This window comes from Botryllus schlosseri, chromosome 8 (assembly GCF_051294905.1).
Source record: "Botryllus schlosseri isolate E-star chromosome 8, Bs_hap1, whole genome shotgun sequence".
Lineage (NCBI taxonomy): Eukaryota > Metazoa > Chordata > Ascidiacea > Stolidobranchia > Styelidae > Botryllus > Botryllus schlosseri.
The window spans coordinates 2169016-2191725 of NC_137243.1; the positions used below are offsets into that span (position 1 = coordinate 2169016).

The window sequence follows — 22710 nt, forward strand, 5'->3', positions numbered from 1 at the left end:
TAGCCTATCTGAAATTTATGAACATGGTAACAAAATTATAATGATACTTCAACATCGACCAGCCCTATAGAAATAACTGCTGATCGACAGGGCCGGCATGCTAAGTTGGTTCTATAATTAGTTATTTCAGCGCTTTGTGTCGCCCAGTTTCGTCACCAATTTTTGACCGCACAGTAGTTCAGTGTGCGCAAGCACATAGAATCAACGGTGAATGTGTAGACCCATTATTCTGCAACCTATTTGACGTGAAGAATAAATAACGAATCTGACAATGGAAAGTCGTTTGGTCGCAATGCGCATTCATCGTGAACCATGTTGCAATAGAAAGAGAGAGAGTCTTTATTTTCATCCAACCAAAATACATAACAAACGGCAGTGATGGTGGTACAGAAAATATGCATGCATGCACAGTATTCGGTATTAGATAGGAATGATCGATAAGACCGCGAAGGTCATCTAGTCTGATCACACCAGCATCAAACAGGTACACTTGTCTCTGAACAGTCTGGCTGTAAAAAATGTTTAGTTAAACAAAGAAAAAAGAAAAAAAATTAAACGATGGTAGCAAATGTTCAATGAAGCAATGTCTGGGCGAGGTAGGGCAACAGTGTTAGTATAACGACAGGAGGTGATCAAGTAGGTCTTTTTTGAATCTGTTCTAAAGCAAATCACGGATATGTGGTGGTAATGCATTCCAGATGATAGGTCCCGAGTAGTTGATAGATCTCTTAGTTAGGTTGATATTGGGTGGGGGTAATAGTAGATATTTCCCTTTGACGAGGATCTCGTGTAATGGGAATGGACATTTTTAGCAGGTATGAAAAAATCATCAAACACAGGAGGCAGACTATTGGAAAAATACTTGTGAATAACTTTTGATACTTCGAAGCGATATAGTTCGTCAACTCGCAAAATTCGATGCTTACGGTAGTAAGGCGATAAATTGGTACGCAAAGGTACAGACAATATTTGAATTCTTTTATACTGCTATGATAATTTTGGCAGGGATTAGTCGTTCTTTGTTTGTCTTTCGATGAACCGATAGCAAACAATAATACTAAAATTAGGATATTGAAATCTTTCACACTTTTCCTGTCCAGTTAGCTATGTTATTGAAATTTTTATCAGATCACTTACAAATTAATAATTTGATTCGTTACATGAACTTTTGAAGCGCTGCTTCTTCATCAGGTACTAAAGGGAAAGTGCAGGAAATGAGAAAAGCAAAAATGTTTTTAATTCAAGCATATATGTTTGTCCGTAACTCGTACCAACTGAATTATTTTGCTCGGGCTTGCCCTACTCTGACGTAACAATCACCGGAGCGTGACAATCACGAGCTACGTTTCATTGAAGACAAAGCTGGGAATTTCACACGTCATTCTCAGCGGGGTGCATTTTACTGTTGCAGTAGCGTAACTTATGATCTACAAATGTAGCCTTGGCCAGAATTACGATCGGGGCAATTGAATTTGCGACTGATTGATATTTCCGGTTGTCTTGTATGTCCTGTTCCACCATTCGTAGTTTAGATGTTAGTATACTATCGAAAACACTACCGTACGACGAATATGGTTTCCTGTTTACAAATGTTAGTCGTTATACATCATCGGAAGAATGTGGTATGGGAGGTATAGGACGGAGTTGAAATCGCTTACTGTAGTCAGTAATTCATTGAACGCCAACCCAACAAGCATGTTGGTACGTATACAGACATCCACATCGAGTGAGAAATACAGAAATAGTCTCAAAAAAGTGAGCAGGTATTCGAAATTGATACATTGCATTGTGTCTTGTAGCCTATATCGCATTGTACATTCGGTGAGTGTCTTTGGCAGATGAAAATATAATCTAACAATTATTAATTTTGAGTCATGAGTCGTGTTGAACATGAGTCACTGGCTATTACTGGGATAAGTGTTGGGTAAACGTTATCAAATGATATCAATTCAACCTAGATATAGTACTTTTGGTAACACATTATTGAATTTTGCCTTGGAATATGTTTCAGAAATTATGGTCAGACGGACATGATTAGTTCCACACATTTTGACCAATATGGCATGGTTAGCCAGGTAGCTAAAATGAAATTAATGTAGGCTACAATGCACGTGTAACTTGTCTGGTTGTCTGCCAGCTCCACTTAATTAAGGTAGGCCTACTATACACGAGAGTGCCTGTATTCAAGATAAAATATCAGCTGTTGCCAAATGAATGCTTAGCTTAGTCTGAAACCACTTCTCTTCGAGTCTTGACATATTGATTTAATCAACCTTGTAATGATCAAGTTCATTTGGTTGCTCATGTTATGGGACCATTTATTTTTCATCTTCAATACGGGACCTCCCATACCACTCCTTCAAAAAGGAATTATTCAGTCACCTCATCTCCCATTACCAATGATCCGCTTGTCTCCCACCAAATTTGTAGTTTCTTTAGTATTTTATTTTTATGCTGAGCTGAATTGATTGATCCCAACCAATGCATCCAAATTTATAACACAATATCTGTATTTGTTAATGCAGGGTGTGATCAGACTAGTTGACCCTACCCAGAGTCATATCGGTCACACCCTGTCCTATACCGTAAGTTCATTTATTGTTGTTGCATGTGCCAATGATGTTTTCTTTACGGTTGGACAAATCAATAAATATCTCTCTCTCTCTCTGTTTTTAACATGTATTTCCCTGTCTTCTTGTAGGTCAAGTTTGATGTTTGATTAATTATTCTTGAATATTATCTGTTTGAAATGTTTTCACAATATTTTGGACTTGTGACATTGTTCGCTTCGCAAATTATGTAATAATTGATGATGATTGGTAATATATGCGGTGTTGGAAGGTCTTAGTTCACATGATCTCATGCCACTTTCGAAAGATGGTCCGGAAGTTATACAAAAGTATTTTTCTCCCTGTTATAGTATAGAAGAGGATGTTTCCAGTTTTATTTACTCTCGCAATCTTGAGATTTGATGGTTTCATTGCTTATAGACTCGTAAAATAGCCCATTAGTTTATCTGCCTTATTTACATGTTGTATTAATAAATTTTGTTCTCTCAAACGTTCTACTAAACTCATTTTGTAGGATTTGTGAAGAATTTGGCACTGTAGGGTAAATCCCGGCCTATTCTTGATATCACAATATATTTGTTCATATACAGATTGTCGTCATGCAGCGAGATTACTTTGTCATAGTCTCTTTGAGATGCAGTGTAGGCCTATATTCATTATTTCAATGTAAATGATTCGAAGGCTGTAAAGTGGTGAAAAAGTAATCGCAATTATATGATATCTATTTGTATTTCGTTTATTAATTATTGCGTAATCTTTTACTAAATTCTAAATTGAAGACATTCACAAAGACTCTGCTAACTGGGACAAGTGGATCACATATTTTTGTTGACGAACCGAGTATACTATAAAAGCGATGTTTTTGGTGGATTATTTTCGTGGATTTCTGCAGTATTTGGGCCTGCTCAACAAATCAGGAAAGTTAATGTTCTTAGGGCTTGACAATGCCGGAAAAACCACTCTGCTTCACATGTTAAAAGATAATAAAATGAGCGTCCACGAGCCTACGTTGCATCCGACATCGGAACAACTGACGATGGGCAATATATCTTTCACGACGTACGATCTGGGAGGCCATTCTCAAGCGAGGAAAGTGTGGAAAGACTATTTTCCTGCCGTGGATGGTATTGTGTTTCTCGTTGACGCTGCGGATCCAGAACGCATGAACGAAGCGAAAGTAGAACTTGACAGTTTGCTAACAGATGAGCAAGTCGCAAACGCGCCTGTTCTTGTTCTCGGAAACAAAATCGACAGGCAGGATGCAGTAAGCGAACAAGCTCTTCGGGAGTTTTTCGGATTGCGTACAACTGGTAAAGGTTCAGTTCCTTTGGATAGCCTTAACGGCGCGAGACCAGTCGAACTGTTTATGTGTTCCGTTCTCAAAAAGCAAGGATACGGCGAAGGTTTCCGATGGCTGAGTCAATACATTAATTAAAAAGGAAAAGCGGACATGCGTTGTACAGTCATGATACTATTGTCCGATTTACATTGACAGCATAGCAACCGCGTGTTCAAATCATCAGAGATTCTTTCGCTGCTGTCTTGTGCAATCGCAATTCGAGTGGTTCCACCCTGACAGCTGGATAATTCTAATTAAAGTCAAATGACGGTAATCTAATTCTAATTTAATTTCTAGTTTTCGTGAAAATGCTACAGGAGAACAATAAAGCACGGAATGAGCCAAGCTTGCTGTACAGACATTCGTCATTCTCAGGAATGAACTATGATTTGATAGCCTATGAACTGAACTTTATTAAATAAACAAGTTATCACGAATACAATAATTCTAATCTAATTTGGAAAAATCTGTGTAGCTACATTTATAATCTAATTTCGAACAAAAAACTATCTATTATTCTACTTCTAGTCCAATTTGGAAATAACTATATAGCTATAATTCTAACTAATTTAGAAAGATGAAAATGGTCTAGTTGTCCAAGTGTGTTACCACGTTAGTGTTAAAAGTTGAACCTTAATTTTGTGTTTTGCATTATAATCTCTACATTGTTGCGTTCTCGCTACCCCGAAACAGTCTTCTGTATAACAGTTGGTTGTAAATTACGCAAATCGAAAGTTTACAGCAATGAATTGTTATCTTCGTAACTGATCTGTGATTTGACATGGGCTTGCTATGCTGACGGTGTGAGTTGTTCTAATATTTTCTGAAATTATAGTGCATATATATCGAAAAACGCGTCGGAACTTTCATGTACAATACTATTTAAAATATCTAGGGTAGGCTAATTATGATGAATTCTGGCACTGACTTGGACTGCGTGTAGTTAAATTTCTGAAATTCGGTATATGAAGTGCCAGTTACTGTGGGACGAATATTCTTTTGGTGTGTGTCGTGCTATCCAGCATTTGTTCTGATCTTGTGGTGGACAGTAGTGTAATTGCGTTGATGATGCTTAATATGCACCAGTGGACATGTCCGCCAAGATCCCTATATGTCGTGTGTGGCAAGATGAAATTTGTGTAACATTTCCGGAAGTTATTTTCGTTCTAACCCAGCGTACGCGATTGAAACTAATATCAGTTTAATATTATGCTTGTTGGTATTGTTGAATGTTTATTTTGGAAAATGGCGTTTCCTCAATCATTTCTAATTGTTTGCGTCTGAATTTCTCTATATTCCGTGAATTTGGATAAATGTTACGTCAATATACTGGAGAGCTTCCTGTTAATGTAAAGACACGGCAAACATGAGTTACAATATTTTGATCAAGATTTAAGGTTGCAGGAATTGTATCAAGTAATACCTTTCGTCAGTTAATGGTGGTATTTACTATGAGAAAAAGCATCCGCGCCCGTTTGAATTGAAAGATTTTTGTATTTTCGGAAACTCTATGATCTAAATCGTAATGTTGGAATTGGAATACTGTACGTGATTACATTCTCTGTCATGGCCTGCGTGTTATGCAAGCTTCGTCACTTCAGCAATGGTAAAGCAAGCATGTCTCCTGTTGAAGTCTTGACATTGTCTGGTTATCGAGTACAATTGTGAACTTGTGCATTTGATTTATTGTGAAGTGCACGGCTAATCTGCTTTTAAATATGGACTTTATTGTACATGGGATAAATATTGCATATTGCTGTATGTGAATGTGAATTTTGATATCTTGATCGAAATGGGTCTTTTCTTGATATCAGAAAAATTTTGTTAAACAAATTGCTGATAAAGTGCATATTCTTGCAAGGAATTATTATTCAATTAAATGGCTTATTATCTTCTCTGGTACGGATTAGTTGTGTGCTTTGGATATCTCTGTTTGCTCATTTGTTGCCGGATTCCGTAAATTTCTTCGAATATGGTCATGTGGTAATTTTTCTCTTACTGTATTTCCAGAGTAATCATCCCAGACGTAGTTTAATGTTAATAATCGACCTGACGAGCTCCTGACTGGGGATTTGCGACATACTTCAAGCATGGCATCGTGGGGCGGGCATACTTTACCTGGTACTTTCTTCATACTGTTCGGTATCTACTATCTGATCAGCCACATATCAAGATACCTCAAGTAAGACGGCTGCTAAGTATTTGTAGAGTAGTCGTATATAGAAAAAAAAGAAAATAGTATGGAAACTATAACTTGGCCTATAACTCTCAGTCTCAGTGGCAATTAGAGTTTAATTTGAGGACTCGAAAAATTCGACTCGAGTCATTAGAAATGTCAACTCGATTCTGATTTGAGTACTGGAATCATTGTGCTAGCCCTACTTAACACCTCAGATGCAATGCTCAGTTTTAGAGCTTAGGCCATCAATGATTCGTAAGTAGGGAATTTTTTTACCTAAAAAACGGAAGATTTTGACCTAAAAACTAAATTTTGACTGTTTTTTACCTTAAAAAAATTTGATTTTGACCAAAGTATGCAAATTAGGTGTTTTCCCACATAACGTTAGAATTATACTACTTATCTTCATTTCTGGCTCGAACTGTCTTTCCTTACGAAGTAGTTCGGCCTGAAAAAACTTAGTGACTCATTAACTGACAAATTTTTTCATGAGAAAATATGCAATGTAAAAAAAATATGAAATCTGGCCCTATGAAGAATTTCAGTAGGTATATCACGTATTGTAGTAGAAATAATTAAAATTTGTTGTCGTACAACGAACGATACTTTCCTAAATTCTCGGGTAGAGAGTGTCTGTCCTCGCTAGGTAGCTTGCCAAGAATGGAGAAAGAACGTTCAACAGCAGCATTTGTTGGTTGACAACACTGAAATTGTGCGTACACTGCTAGTGACACACCGTGTTGCTTCATTCTGGCTATGGTGTCGACATCACAATTTTTCATCATATGCGTTTCTTGATATAAGAACCACGCAATGCCCACGCAGTCTTGCTTCAGTTAGGATATTGCGGTACGTTGAGCATAACACCATGTCAACCTATTTGTTTTATTTGAATGTTTATGATTCACAATGAGCGGACAATTGGGCCGTCTACTACAGTAGGCCTATAAAGTAGGCTTCATGATGTAAAACGTCAAATGATAAGTGACAGTGCAAAACCTATGATACAAACGAAATGCAGGTTGCAAAAATTTTTTGACATGTCAAAAACGCCCGATTCATAAGCAACTGATCTCTGTTGTCTCTCCGCTTCTGTTTTGAATCGTTTGCCTCTTCAATAAAGCAATTAGTAAAGAGTGTTATATCATAAGAAGAGAATACATAATGTCCATGTCTTTCTGTAAAATCTTCCCCTTACAAACTTCTACAAGCAGCAAAAGCAGATCGAATGTTGAATAATTTGTACTTTACAAACATTTGACTTCCGCACCGTACAGATGTTGCTGAGGCATACTTACATTACAATGGTACCATGTGATATATGTAAATATTTCATACGTGAATGATTGCATGAATATTTGATAGCTAACTAGAGTAGCGTAGTTACAAGAAAACAGTGGTCATGTGATTAAAACTGCTGTCTGTAGTCTTCTACCAATGGTTTTCCTTTTCCTGTAATTCATACCTTCCGTCTGCTGGTACTTCATATGTGTGTGCTTACTCTCTTGCGCACACTGTAGAGTGTAGACTGTAGACTGCTATGCAAGAGTAGTTCAGTTCTGTTCTGTTCACGAGGCTGTCCGAATGCAGGGAGGGTAATGGATTTTTGACCCTGGTATCTCAATCCATTTTCTCGATGCTCCATATGGTCAGTGATTGAACATGATTCATTTAACTTGTATTGATAGAACTGTTGATATGCAATGTTCTTTCCGATTTTCTACTAGTTGCTGACGATTACCCCTGACGAGTGCCTGTTGAAAATATCCGGGATTACTTCAATATGAAGTTCTGAGGCTCCCTCCAAGAAACTATATAACTTGTATTGAATGTGATTTACACCCCTATACGAAATAATATAACCATATAATGTCTTTCAGCTAACCTTCCACGCCAGGTTCGTCTATGATTCAGGCGGCCATGTATTCACACATGTTGTATGAATCATTGCAAAAGCATTAATGTCAGTCTGGTCACTGTAGCAATCTGTTCTGTTAGGGAGAGTTGTTGTGATTCAGTTCATCAACTGTAGGTTATAATGATAAGCGAAGGCTGCAGCAGGTGTAACTAGTGTGTGGACTTGGTAGCCAGAGTATAGTTAGGTGGTTATTACACTCTACTATCTTTTCATTGTATGGCAATCTTGTGGTGTTTTGATCTGATGAAACTGTTAACAATAAACCGAACTGACCGGGTTTATGATTACTGTTCTGATTATTATGATGCTAATGTGATTATGTCATTCTGATTTCGAAGTTTTCAATACTGACAAGGATATCTTTATTGCAGGAGTCGGTATTTGTTGTTGTGAAATGCATTCCTGTAACGTATTGAGGTGGTCTATTTCAGGAAATAGGGTTACATGTAAGCACTGAATTGAAATTGCGGTTTTTGAAGATTCAGTTTGCTAACAGGACTTACCATAGTACCAAGAAATGTGTATTATGGTTGTTGAAAATGAACTTTTTTTCCTGATTTCTGGGATTCACTGATTAAATGGGTATGTTGCCTAAAAAACACTGCACACCAAAGTTAGCTCGATTCCTACTGGTAGATGTGATCACACAGGAGTTTGAAAATTTTTAATTTGATATCAAGAATGAAAAAAATGATTCAAATTTTACTGTCAATCCCATGAGATTTTTGAATTGTCTACAAAAACGATACAAAGCAAATTTGACGCAATTCCAAACAGTAAAGCGAAGTTAATTGATAATTCTAGTGTTAGCCTACTCACCGTCGAGGCTATTTTTTCGAGTCTAAAATTTTCAACTGCAATAACTTCCTTCCACTGGTTGGAAGTCAGCAAAAATTGCTAAGCATTGTTCTTTTAGACAACTTAACAATTTCAGGAGGTTAACAACTAAATTTGAAATTTTATCCTCATTTTTTATAAATTGAATAATTTGATAAATTTGGTGTGCAGCATTTTTTTAGGAAACAACCCTAATGTGTATTCGTCACTATGAAAACAGCTCAAACTTCCTGATAGATAGTTTATTTTGTCGTTAATTTTCAATCATCCGACTCGCCATGGGTAGCTATGGAGGGCATGTTCTGCCTGGGACGTTCTTTATAATATTTGGTGTCTGGTACTTGATAAGATTTTCGGCCGAATACTTCAAGTGAGTTGAAACTTGCAAGTAGCGCTGCATGCCGGGTGACATCGCCACCAATCAATCAATTAGTTCTCCGAACTAATAAAATGGTTTTATTGCCTGTTGTAAAATCTTAGAATAACCTCGTAACTAAACTGGGTTCGTGTCAGTGTTTAATTCATCCTTCCATCTGAGTATTGCGTGCTTTGCCTGCTGGGTAGCATGGTTGTGGCTTTGGTGTGGCATGTGGCTTTGAATAGGTTGCTACCTCTCTTGGTGGTTCACCAATGGGAATTAGGACGTTGTCTCGTTACAGTTATAGGCTATTGAGAAACCATGTTGATACTACCCATTAGCCAGTATCGATATATAGCATCATCATATACCTTTGTATTGTACATTGTTGATGATTTCATGTTGGGCCTATACCTGCTAAGGTGTTAATCCGCTGTGTGAATATGGATTGTGAATAGTGGCAGTCACAGTTCGTCAGTTAACCTTTATAGATGCTGCAGATCGATTAAGACTTCACAAACGATATATGATTCAATCCTTATTACTTAATTGCTGTGAAAATTAAAAAAAAAATTCGCCTTTGTCTGAGATCACATGCTAATCCTTACGTAGGCCATATTTAAATACGACTCTGTTGAATATTAATTACAAAATATCTATTATGTAACTCGGAAAGCGACATTGAATAGCGATTCAATGATGCAATTTACATGACTTAAACGGATTATGGGCATATATCAGCACTTGAAATCATGGACTTCTAACTTAATTCTGTCCAAAATTGCGAGTTCCAAAGCAACTCGAATATAAAATCATCGTTGAATTTGTAAGACTAAAATCCTACCTTGCTTAAACTTATACAAAGGCAAGATTTAGTGAATGGTTCAAGAATACTGGTCTGTCTGTCAATATTTATTTATGGACTTCGTTTACACAAGTTATCATCTTTAGATCGTTTTGGTGAAGTTGCCAGCAACCTTTGATCTGGATTCAAGACATGGGTTAATTGTGCTAATAATGCGTCACTTATACTGGTTCGGCTATGTCAAAAAGTGTTTTGTAGAACTTGTACTTTACAAGAGGTCTTACAACTATGTACATGGTATGTCACGACAGGTTGCCAAATAATGCTGTAATATTTTCTTGATTGTTTTGGACCGCTTGTCCACCATCATTGTGGTGTATTAGTGGATGAAATGGCATCAATTTGCTCTATTTAAAGTAATTCATTTCAACAAGTACCGTGTAAATCGACTCATAGTCCCAGAGGCAGGGATATAGGATTGAATTTCTGAGTTTAATTGCATAATACTAATCAAATTTAAGTGTCATTATGACACTGTCATACATGCAAAATAGGCTAATTTTTCAGTATACAATCAAGATACCGTATCTGTTGACGTTGTTAATGCTTATTTGATGTATTATGTGTAGCTATGTTGAGAAATATTTCAAATGTTCCTCAATATTCATCTATTACTCCTGGGTAAGAAAGGTTATGAGCTGGTCACCAGCTAGTCTACAATCAAATCTTACACGAGTAGTTCTGTTGGGTTAATATAGCTCTTAGTACTTCAATTGGAATTGGAAGAACTACAATGTCATTATTGCTTTGGTATTAACACTGACATAAAGTTGATTAAAGTGGTCAATCCAGCCCTTATCAGTGGTGATGGTGATTCATCTTAATACTTATATACAAACACTACGAAATGGACCTGAATAATTTGACATGTCGGGCTTGAAATTACAAATGTTACAACAAATGTTGTTCACCTAAATCAGAAGTAGGCCACAAGCATACAGGCGTAATCCTTATCCATTGCTAATAACTTTTCGTGATGTCATGCTTATTCATACTAACATTACATTATTATCTAACTGTGATGTGATGTGAGAATTAGAATGATGGCTACTGTTTTTCCACAACGGATTGTACTGAATTCGCAACAAACTTTGAAATTGAATGGCATTACAAATTAGAAAGGAATACGAAAATCGAGGTCACGACATTTCACTCTAATTAGTCTTATTAAACGACTAGAATTATACAAATGAATAGTATATTCATGTTGAAATGTTCTTTCCAACTCTATACTAGCTCCTGACGCTTACCCCTGGCGAGTGTCAGCCGGAAATATTTGGGGTCCTCTCGATATGAATATGCCATGCTATTGTATATTGAAGTTCTGTATCTCCAAGAAGCTCTTCGACTAGAATTATGTGATGGTCCAAGTCTACTGTAGGTGTCTGTATCTGTGTGTCGCATGGTCTTTGCACGACTCATCATTGACAACCATTTATTTTGTAATCGACGCTTGGGTTAACGTTTGCTGTTTTACTTTACAGGCACCGAAGCAAAAAAGACTTCAATTACTATGCAACTTTCAAGTGCTGCGGCATCCCGTTCTCTGTGCACGTCATCGAGGGATGCGTGAAGATATTTTTCATATCCTGCGGTACGTTTTGACGTAGAGTTAGACCAGTTTGGCCAGATTGCCAAGTACCTTTTACTTGTGTTGTCATTTGCAAAATGTTCAGAGGTTTAAAGCTTGTCCGTTAAGTCGAGAAATAGAACACCAGATTTTAATCTGGTATTAAATTTAGAACGATTTTTGACGTGATGTTCAGTTGACAGCGTGCTTTGATTTACATTCTACATGACAATGCTGTACTAAACAGTTTAAAAGTGGCATACAACTCATTTCGGGGCAGTAGGCTAGTAGGGTTTGGCACAATGGTTGAGTAGGCTGCTCGAATTTTAATCAAGTTAAATCTAATGATACTAGTTTAGTAAGGTCAAATTTTTTCTTCAAGTATTGAAGTTGCACTCTCCCTGCCACTGAGAGTTGATGTATCAACGTTGTTCCGATACTATTTTCCACTGTGTAAGTCTGTAAACCTGGGTTGCTTGTATTGCAGCAGTACAATTTACTGAATTTAGCGACATGTAACAGTATGGTAGAATCTATTACTCCGCAAAGTCGCATTACTGTCAAAATTAACCCAGCACTCAAAATTAAGTTTGGTGACTTCACGGGACTTTGCCTTGCAGAAACTTCGATACGCAATACGAAAAATGACAGCAGCAGCCAATGCTTCACATAAATTTCAAGTGTACAATTGAATGGTATATTCAGGGTTGCCATACCGTCCTTATTTCTAAGATTTGTCCTTATTTTGAAGCGCCACGTCTTAGAAAACTCGACTGTCCTTATTTCTAAGAAATGTCCTAATTTTCGACTTGCGTCCTTATTTTGTCGTATTTTCAACCACTACTGAACTTCGATCGTTTTTCTCTGCATAATATTCTAAAATTATGCTTTTGCGTCGAGATTTTATGACATCATTCATAACTGAAAGGAACTCTCGTGACGTACACACCACAAGATTTGATTTCCAAGTAGTGAGATAGCTAGGTTTGTGAGTGGTGATTTAGCAGTTTCGTCTGTACCAATAAGCTACCCCAGCGGACATCATTGTAGCAATAAATAGCGGGCCCAGATTCCTGCTGTTTGGTCTACAGCAGAATAAGCTCAAGCTGTGGGGAAGGCAGCATTTATTGCGTAGTGAAAAAAGGCGCAGTGCAGTCAACACGTTGGTTAAAAAGTAATAAATCATTAATAAATTTAACTAAATTATATAGCATTTGAGCATATAGATTTAGCTACTAGTAAGGCTAAATTCTGAATCTGATTAGTTTAAATTAGTTTAAACGCTGGAAGGGCGAGTGTTTCGCACATTGCAACATCTGCAATTGTGACATTAACCTGGAGGCCATAGGAAAGACCGCTATTTCAACTCACATTCATACCCCAAGCCACAAGAAGTGTGTCATAATGATTAATTTGAGCCTGTCGCTGATTAATTTTTCAACAAGTCGATCAGCAGCAACGACCACAGACTACTAGGCAGCAGCTGCAGAGGGTACCTGGGCATTCCATACTGTCAAAACCAGCGATCATTCCTTGCCAACCGATTGCACATCACAAATGTTCAAAGCAATATTCCCCGATTCCAACATCGCAAATAAATTTTGTTCGGCCAGGACCAAGACTACAAGCATTATATCTGGAGTTCTTGCTCCATACGCTCAAAACATGATTTTGTCTGGACTTAGGGCTTTTTTCCATCTTGGTTTACGCCTCCAATCACAACGAAGTGAAGAAGTTTGGTTTATCACCTTATAGGGGGAGGAGTTCCAAGACCAACGTTTTTTTGGGGGAGGGGGGCTGACGAAGTGCTGTTTTGGCCCTGAGTAATGGTCAACCTAGACCTGAGCTGTCGTGAGATCCATGAAGAACTTTCTAATAACAAAGTTGCTGGAGCAGATTGTTCCTGACGAAAAGTATGGAATGTGATATGCCACGACTCATATAAATACAATGTACAAAAACGCATTTTCATGCTAATCTAAATTTTCGACTGTCCTTATTTTTGGGTCGATGTCGATGGCAACCCTGGGTATATTGGTATATTCGTGTTGAAATGAACCCGAATATTTTCGGCTGACAGGGGTAGTCGTCGGCAACCAGTAGAGCATTCGACAGAGCATCGTATATCAACAATCGTATCACAAAATATGACGTTAACTGCATGAAATTTTGAATAATCTGAGTGGAGAGAGCGCTTAAGCTCAATTTAGTACAGGCACTGCTTCTGTAGCCACAGGCTTGGTTGATATACTTTGTTAAAATTTGTCTGTAAGGCACGCAAATGAAAGTGTGTACAGCCTCTACCAACAACTTTACCCATTTACCCAACTTTTACAATACTTTTACCCATCTTTTATCGTTTACTTAGACTAATGAAGGTTCTTCTTGCCGTTGGTTGTGTTCGCAAGGCAGACTGCGGTTATAGTCAAACTATCAAATGTTGTCTCGCCAATTTCCTTATCATCTTATCCGCGTCGTTTTATTGGATTTAAATTGTGCAGGTACTCTCGTGGAACTTTTCTATCCCGGCGCGCCGCAAGGCGCATTGCACAGGGCCGACGGAAATTTCACGCATCCAATGAACTGGCAGCACGCCACGATGTACTTGTTCTTTGGTCTCAGCGGATGGTTCGATATCGTCTCGTATATGGCCAGGGATGTCGTACCAAGAGGTGAGAGTATTTGCGACATGACGACTTGGACAAAGAGATAATTTTAGTGCTGGTAATCTAATTCTAGCCTGATTTGAGAAATGTTTCTATAGTTTGTTTTTGTGTTTCTTTCTAATTCGGATTCAAATTCAATTTCTAACTTCTTGCGAATTTAGTAATTCTAATGTAATTTTTAAAAAAACGTATAGCTATAATTCTAATTCTAATTTGGTTTGAAAAAGTGGAAAATTTTCTGGTAGTCCAACTCTAATGCAAACACATGTTCAAAGATAATCGTTCTTCAATTACCGATGCCAATTTTTAGGTCTCGACCGAATGGCAGCAGGACTGGCGCTCTTTGTGGAAGGCTACCTCTTTTACTTTCATTTAGACGGGAGGTCCATCATCGATTCACGCTGTCACGTACTCTTGGTAAGAACAAGTCTCGTTTGTTTGCAGAATTCTCGTTCGTAAGTGAGAGAGTTAGCCTGCTGCGTCCTCATTGGCAACAAAATGCATCGATTCGTTCCGGCTAACTCTAGTCACAACATAATGTTTGTTTGGTTTTGCTTTATAGCATCTAAATCAGGGGTTGCTATTGCATTGCAATTGCACGATATTGGTCGATTATCCCTCGATGGCATGCTGTGGCCATCGCCAAAGCTGTTTCAGCTGGCGAGCAATAGTGATGTTGGTCACATGAGAATAGCTTATAATTTTGATACCGAAATGAATTCCAGTATTTCAAAATGTCGTGTGTTGGTAATCCTTGATCTAAATCTACACATATAATATAACTGATTTTGATGGAAATCTTTTAAAAATTTTACATGGTTCGATTAACAATTGGATAATATATTTATATTGATATAAATCCAAATATTTCTGGCTGGCCCACGTCAGGGGTGGTCGTCAGCAACTAATAAAGAAACGGATGTGTATATCAACAATCGTATCACAGTTCACCATAAGATTGGTGATATACAATGTTCTTTCTACTTCTCTACTAGTTGCTGACGATTACATCAGTATCAGCCGAAAATACTCAGGTTTATTGCAATACAAATGTATTATTCAATTCTATATTGAAGTTCTGTACCTTTAAGAAGCTTTCAAAATAATTTCGCTGGTTTCAGTGATGTATCTTTTATGAAATTGACACAAAACCCTATTTCAAACGTTCGTATTGGGAGGCATAAATAATCAAGATTTGAGGTGTTGCGTATCAGCTTTTCACTACCCGGATAATGGATAAAAGGGAGCCAACATAGCCATCTCGGTAAATGTTTGCCGTCTCGTGTGTGTATAACCTGACGGTGTAATTGCGTCTGTTTCAGGATGCTAGCGCACTAATTGACCTAGCGTGTGAGTCACTCTTTGCTTAAGTAGGCTCGGTCAGCAATTTTGATCGACCTATTCTGCTTGTACATTGAGCTGGAAATTATTAGCCCAGGCCCAAAACGTCTCATTTTAGCCGAGTTTGCAATAAACAAAGGTGGCTATTGAAAAGCACTCGTAACTCGTTTCAAAGAGGTCGATTTTGTTTAGGATTTCTATACTTTTAGCAGTTAATTGGTGGTGATTACTTTTGATATGTCTTCGCAACTAACCCTTAATGACTAATAACACTAGAAATAGGTAAAATCTTTAAAAGTGTGTTCAGTTTTTGTGCTACAAGGACTATTTCATGTGGTTTACAATTCCTCTTCACGTGGCTCAATTCCAGCCAGTAGAAGCGGAGTTATTGCCGTCGAAAAATTTGGATTATGAATAAAACAGTATTTACGGTGACCAATTCTTTAATTATTTATTGTAGTGGTGCCCACCGTAAATACTATTTTATTCAAATCCAAATTTTCCGTCGGCAATAACTCCATTAACTCCGCTTCCACTGTTTGGAATTGAACCAAATTTGGCCAATATCGTTTCTATAGACAACCTAACACTTTCATGTGGTGAACAGAAAATTTTCAAATTTTTGTTATTTATTTTTATATAATATATAGAGACTTTCTTCTCCTGTAGCAATGCGGCTACTGGTTGGAATTGAACCAAATTTGGTGTGTAGGCTTAAATTAGGTAACCTAACAATTTTATCAAGTAGCCAGTGCGATTTGAGAAAAAAAGTCATTTTTGAAGAGCCCTAGTGTTGAATCATGACCTTATCTGTCTCAGTATTCACTTTCAAAAAATTCAAGGTTTGAAGAAGTACAGTAGCCTGTAGCTGCGGCTAACGGAACAATAAATAGATTTCGCTTATTTCTTTTGCTAATACTGCTTTGGCGCTTTGCCGTATTTTGTATATAGTTGTTAGGCTGTATCACCTTTGTATGAATGAAATATTTTAACTGGACCTTTGCTAAAATATAGTTGATAGCGCAAATCTGCAAAATTGATTCTGCATCGGCACCATTCTAGAATTATTTTTTATCTTTCAGGTGCTCGCTGTGTGGCCGTGCGCACTCTTTGTGTTTCTGGAAGTTTTCTTTACGAAAAATCGTATGGTGACCCACGTTCTCCAAATGCTTTACACGATCCTGCTTATCTTCCAAGGGGTCTGGTTTTGGATGGTGAGTAACTGTAAGGTTTCGCTTATTTTTCTATTGCTTGTGCTTCAATGAAAAATTCAAGTTTTTCAATGTTTGAAATATCTGACCCCCTACATCAGTGTTTCTTAATCAGGGTTCCTACAAACGCCGGTGCTGCAGGTCAAGACACACACCACACATACATCTATTCATTATCAATGTTTTGTTTTATATGGGAATCATGTTTCAATGGTCTTGTGATGATGCACACTTCATTTCGTGCACCAGTGTTCTGTGGTAATGTATTAGTTGTGTGTAATAAGGTGGTCTTTTGTTTTTTGACTAGGTGAAAATTTGTGGTACGACGAAGGCTGCATATTAGCTTACGTCTTGCTGGGTTAGTATAGGTTAAGAAGCGCTGTCTTATATTTTTCAATATTCTTGGAATGTTAGCAAACTTTCAAAGTGAACATCAGATATATCTGACCATTGCCAATCAATCAATTTGAAATTATCATTGATCGGTTTTGGATTGGATTTTGATGTTTGCGTCACCGTGCTTATCTTGGTTTAGGAGACGCAAATAGTAATCAATGTTGTCGTGTAAATCTGTATTTTTCGCATTTCTTTGGTAAGGTGGTGATCGAGAATGTTATAATGCTTTTTTTCTGCCAGGTCGCATACATTCTCTATCCGCCCGACCACAAGACTTGGGACCCTTGCTACACCGAAGGAATGCCAGGTACGTTGTCGGTCTCGCAGTCTTGATTATGAATAGTTCACTCGTAATTGAGGCTTGACAAAGTCGACTAGCAGAGTGACTCGATTGTAAATTGAGTGTTAGATTTCGAGTAGTGTATTCTAGCACCATTTATGCGACCACAGGGAAATTAATGCCAGTTTTACCTCACATTAAAGGTAATTTGGTATTTTTTGACCGTACCTGTTTCATTGCACTTTGTGTTATTGATGTCTAAAAATAATGATTTGACTAAATTGGTGTTTACGGTGGCCAATTCTTGATTATTTATTATAATTGAGCCCACTGTTGAAACTATTTTATTAAAATTTTCGACATCAATAACTCCACTTTCGCTGGTTAAAATTGAGCCAAATTCGGTGAGCATCGTTTCTATGGACAACTAAACAATTTCATGGGGTGAACAGAAAATTTTAAACTTTTTATTATAATTGTGCCCACCGTAAATACTATTTTATTCAAATCCAAATTTTTCGATATCAATAACTCCGCTTCTGCTGGTTAGAATTAAGCCAAATTTGGTGAACATCGTTTCTATAGACAACCTAACAATTTCATGGAGTGAACATAATATTAAAAAAATTTCATTTCTATATAATAAATAAAAAACTTTCTTCTCCTGTAGCAAAGCAGCTACTGTTTGGAATTGAACCAAATTTGGTATGCAGGCTTCAATTAGGTAACCTAACAATTCTATCAAGTAACCAGTAGAATTTGAGAAAAAAGTCATTTTTGAACACCCCTAATGACCAATTTAGGTTTCAAGGCTTCTTCCACAATAGAAAAAATTTTCCAATCCATAAAAAATTTTGCTGATGAATTGACTGTGGTGCCGTACGATGCAATAGCGTCATCTTGAATGGTGGTAATCTCCGTTTTCAGGTCACGATAACGAAAATACGTGCAGCGGCGACAAGGAGCAGCTGTCCCATCTCAATTTGATGTTCCTGACGATGTTCTGGACGTGGGCCCTCGCCATTGTCATTATTGTGGTGATGGTGATCTATTTCCTCTTGTACAGGTGAGACTTTTACCGCAGTTTTGACTAGGCATTGGTTTGAATGGTGGTTTTTGGCAGAGGTGAAGTACTTCTTTTCCTGGAGGGAGACCGTTTGAACAGTATTCCAGGCAATTTTTACAAATTGGATTTTGTAAATTAGAAAGTAATTTTGGATTGGAATATTAGCCTGTATCAGCCTTTTTCGTTGACAATGTGGACATGTACTTTGCAATGTTGAATGTCGGCTCGTTAAGTACTAGTACTCCTGTGCTGATCAAGTAGAATTACTCCTGTACTGACCGCCTATGGTTGTTAGGTGTAAGTAATGCGATTCGGACGCATTGTGATGCGACACGCATGGTTGACCGAGTTGTAATGACTCGTTCACAATTCCTTAGTGACTCGACCTAACTTGAGTCAATTTGTGTGTTGACTCCAGGGTTGTAACCAAGTCGCAAGGCTCCGAGTCACAAGTCAATTTCACTTTTATTGATTTGACTCGAGTCAAGTCGAGTCATTTTCAATTCACCACAAAGTCAAGTCAGCGAACAGACGGTCGAGTCTGAGTCATGGTATTATGACTCGAGTCCGAGTCCAAGTCATTGTGTTGACGGCTCAGTTTCCAGTTGAAGTCTTGTTAAACTCTCCTTATATAACTATGTTTGGTGATATCGAATGTTTCGCATTTATAATATACTAATTTTCCTCACTTTTAGCAGTTTCTGGTCACATTTTCAAGTACCAGTACCAATCAGACGAAATCCCAGCAGGATGGTTACTTCACAATTCTTCGAAAATACTATAAAATGCCGGTCTTGGCCGTCTGAGTCTCGAGTCATATGACTTGGTCCGAGTCATGCGCGATGACTCGAGTCCAAGTCGAGTCAAGACACAGATTGACACTAGTCGAGTCATTTCCGTATTTTGAAAATATGACTCGAGTCATTACAACCCTGGTTGACTCTATCAAGTCGTATGATTTGAGACTCTAACGGCCGAGACAGGCATTTTATTGTGACTTCTAAAATTAGTAAAATCTCCACATCAATCGTAATTTGTGTATCAGGATTGGTAATCGAAAAATAGGGTCGGAATCTGTTTAGAGTGAGGTGAGCTCGATAATATGAATGTGGGGTATTCGCTATCACCCAAGCAGAGTTGCAAATAGTGGGTGGAACATTACTTGGACTCGGTCCTGTGCTCCTCAAAGCTATAAAAGTAAAATTGACTTCTGACTCAGATCCCTGTGTCACTTGACGACAACCCTGACAATTATAATTGACGCGATTGAACCTGATTGCAGATTCTTCAAAATGAGACGCACGTTAGATCCGTCCTTTCACAAGTCCTGGCGGGACGAAATGATGAGCCTGACCGCTTCGAACAAGCAAAATGGCATGGCCGGCGGTCTCCTGGGGCACGTTGACGATGAGGACGAGCTCTGAGCGATTTTCGCGGACCAAAGACTTTCAATATACAATGAGTAATATATTCACATTGATGTGAACTCAAATCGACTGATACTCGTCAGGGGTTATCGTCAACAACTAGCGGAGTATTGGGAATACGAATATATGGCAACATCCCATTTGTTCGTTTCGATTATTCCAATTTTCATGCCTGTAACGTCTTGTGGTAGGATTGTTGATATACAATTCTCTACTAGTTGTTGACGATTATCCCTGACGAGTGTCAGCCAAAAATATTGGGGTTCATTTCAATGTGATTATACTATTCAATTGTATGTTGAAGTTGTGCACCTCCGAAAGTCTTTTCAAAAGACGGTTTGTCTTGACAGCCGTTTTCAAGCCCAGCGTTACGCTCGCAGTGTGTTCGTAGTGTAGCCAGTCTCGGCGAACGTAATTTATTTGCGTAGATCTATAATTTAGATGTGGTAGAGTTCAATATATTTCGCGAATCGGCGTAATTTAAGGTTTAATTTTATAAGGTACGATCAAATATTATATCTGCGTTGATATGAACCCGAATATTTTCGGCTGACACGTAATGGCTTTTCCCAAAGTTTGTAACCACTGTAAATTGAAGCGTGTTGTTCGCTGGCATACAGGCGTACTTTATTTTCATTCCAATAATCAACAGTAATAGTCTACTTGCAGAAATCAGATATTTTCAATGTGCAGTCTATTAATTTATTTCAAAAACTTGGATGTTTTGTATTAACTATAGCCTGAGTGATATTGTATTTTCAAGCTATCACTTTCACCGATAACCTTGATATATTCAACCGATATTTAAAAGAATATGGCATTTAGATTAAGACGCATTTCTAAAACGTTACAGCAGTTCTTCGGGCGGCTTTACAGCACTTGCTAGGCTTGGGCATGAAATTAACGAGAGAGTCTCCATCTGGACATCTGTCTGATAAGAAATATGTCTATATTCCTTCTCTGGCTGTCTCACATTATAGTTCACCGACTTTCTACTACCATGTTGTGACGTCATAATAATTGCAGATTTATATTATCGGTGAATATAGTGGGTCTTTTGCACTAGAACTGTTATATTGGTATATTATTAAACATATAGAGGTACCAAAACGCACTACGCAGTGAATTGGCAATTTATGAGATGAATTATTGAAATTTGCTATGTCGTGTTTCTCGTCAGTGCACAGTTTTGATGTGGTACATTTTGTGATTTGTTTTTTGCTGGATCTGTTATTATGCAACTTTTGTTCTATGATTGTGGGCTGTGTGATGATATTTTTCCAATCTTAGCAGTAATTTATAGTTCTCTTATTTAATTGTTGAAATGAAATACCAAGGAAGACTTTTTGAATGATGTGATCGATCACATGAGCGTGCTGAATTTTTCTGTGGCGAAATTAAGGATAGCCTTTATGTAAATCTATTTTCGTTATCATCTGTTACCATAATCCCTATTATATAAACAAGACTTGTTTTAAAATGTGGCAGTAATTGTATTAATTTGCACCATTGTCTCTTTGCAGAAGATGAAGTTTAAGACATATTTTTCAATTATTTAACGTGTGAAGTGTTGCATGCGTGATTCATTTTCCTTTATATTGTTAACAAGATTTATCTGTTGATGTAATAATAGCAGAGTGAGTTTCATAGTGTCCTAGCACCGTTGTTCCAATACATGCGTTTGAACAAAGGGAGTTCTTTTGGCGTCCTGCAGTAGGTTGGTAGCTAGTGTATAGCGGAATTGGAAAACTAACTTTTCCAAGTAGGATTTAAATTAGGATTATAGCGACACAGTTATTACTAATTAGATCAGAATTCCTGATTAGATCGAGATACAACAAAAAATCAAGTCAATCAATCAATCAGGTTTATTAATATTTTCATCGTTTCAAAACATCACAGGACTGCGATACAATGATAAGATAGGAAGGTGTCGAAACAACTTGGAGTAGCCATTAAGATCAGACACCCACCTTAGCCTAGGCGAAGTAAATAAGAGGCATGCACACTGAGTGAAAAGTAATGCAGAGAATATTAGACGCAAGCGACAAAATGGGGTGGCATGTGGCGGAGGGCGAGGTCGATGTTAGGTCGTGGTCCGGTAATCCTGAAGACTGGCTAGTATTGATTTAGAAGAAATTGCTTGTATTTCGACTTGAATGCGGACATGCTCGACGACTGTCGGATAGCCGGCGAGATGCTGTTCCACAATTGGGGTCCAGCATACTTGATAGAGCAATGCGTTTTCTTGTATTCAGTCCTGATCATATGGTAGTTGTTCTTCGATGACTTCTCATTAGTTATTATGAGAATCATCGTTGGTTTATTAGCAATTTTATCAGTTCAATGCACCACAAAAAATGCGACACAATGAATGGACAGGAAGATGTCGAAGCGACTTGGATTAGTCAATGGAATCAGACACCCACCTAGGCCTAGGCCAGTGGTTCCCAACCTTTTTCGGCTCGTGGACGCCTTGGCCGATATTTGAGTCTAAATTCCAACCCTAAGAAAAAGTTGCCCGGATACTAAAAAGGTGCTTTTTAACGCACAGCCATTTGTTGACTGATCAAAATATGCCAAAACGTATTCAGATATGCCCTAACTATATTGAATGCGGACCGCATTACACTTTCGTAAAGTACCGCTGACAACTTCCATATCAATTATTTAACACTAGGTGTATT

The 22710-nt window shown here is 37.8% G+C and overlaps 2 protein-coding genes across 3 annotated transcripts; both read left to right on the plus strand.

The window, feature by feature from the left end:
* The first annotated feature begins 3320 nt into the window (after positions 1 to 3320).
* Positions 3321 to 5920, plus strand: LOC145443989 (small COPII coat GTPase SAR1B-like). The gene has a single exon (XM_080321893.1). The coding sequence runs from the start codon at positions 3427 to 3429 to the stop codon at positions 4003 to 4005; it is 579 nt and encodes a 192-aa protein (XP_080178019.1). The 5' UTR covers positions 3321 to 3426; the 3' UTR covers positions 4006 to 5920.
* Positions 5921 to 5955: 35 nt separating this feature from the next.
* On the plus strand, positions 5956 to 21713 carry LOC145443988 (transmembrane protein 45B-like). 2 transcript variants are annotated; one of them, XM_080321891.1, is made up of 8 exons: positions 5956 to 6091; positions 11551 to 11660; positions 14138 to 14308; positions 14613 to 14719; positions 16726 to 16857; positions 17491 to 17557; positions 18458 to 18596; positions 19879 to 21713. In XM_080321891.1, exons 1-8 carry the CDS (start codon positions 6000 to 6002, stop codon positions 20018 to 20020), a joined length of 960 nt encoding a protein of 319 aa, XP_080178017.1. In that variant the 5' UTR covers positions 5956 to 5999; the 3' UTR covers positions 20021 to 21713. The 2 variants fall into 2 exon arrangements, with proteins under 2 accessions (XP_080178017.1, XP_080178018.1); XM_080321892.1 differs by lacking the exon at positions 5956 to 6091 and adding an exon at positions 8088 to 9213.
* The last annotated feature ends 997 nt before the right edge of the window (positions 21714 to 22710 follow it).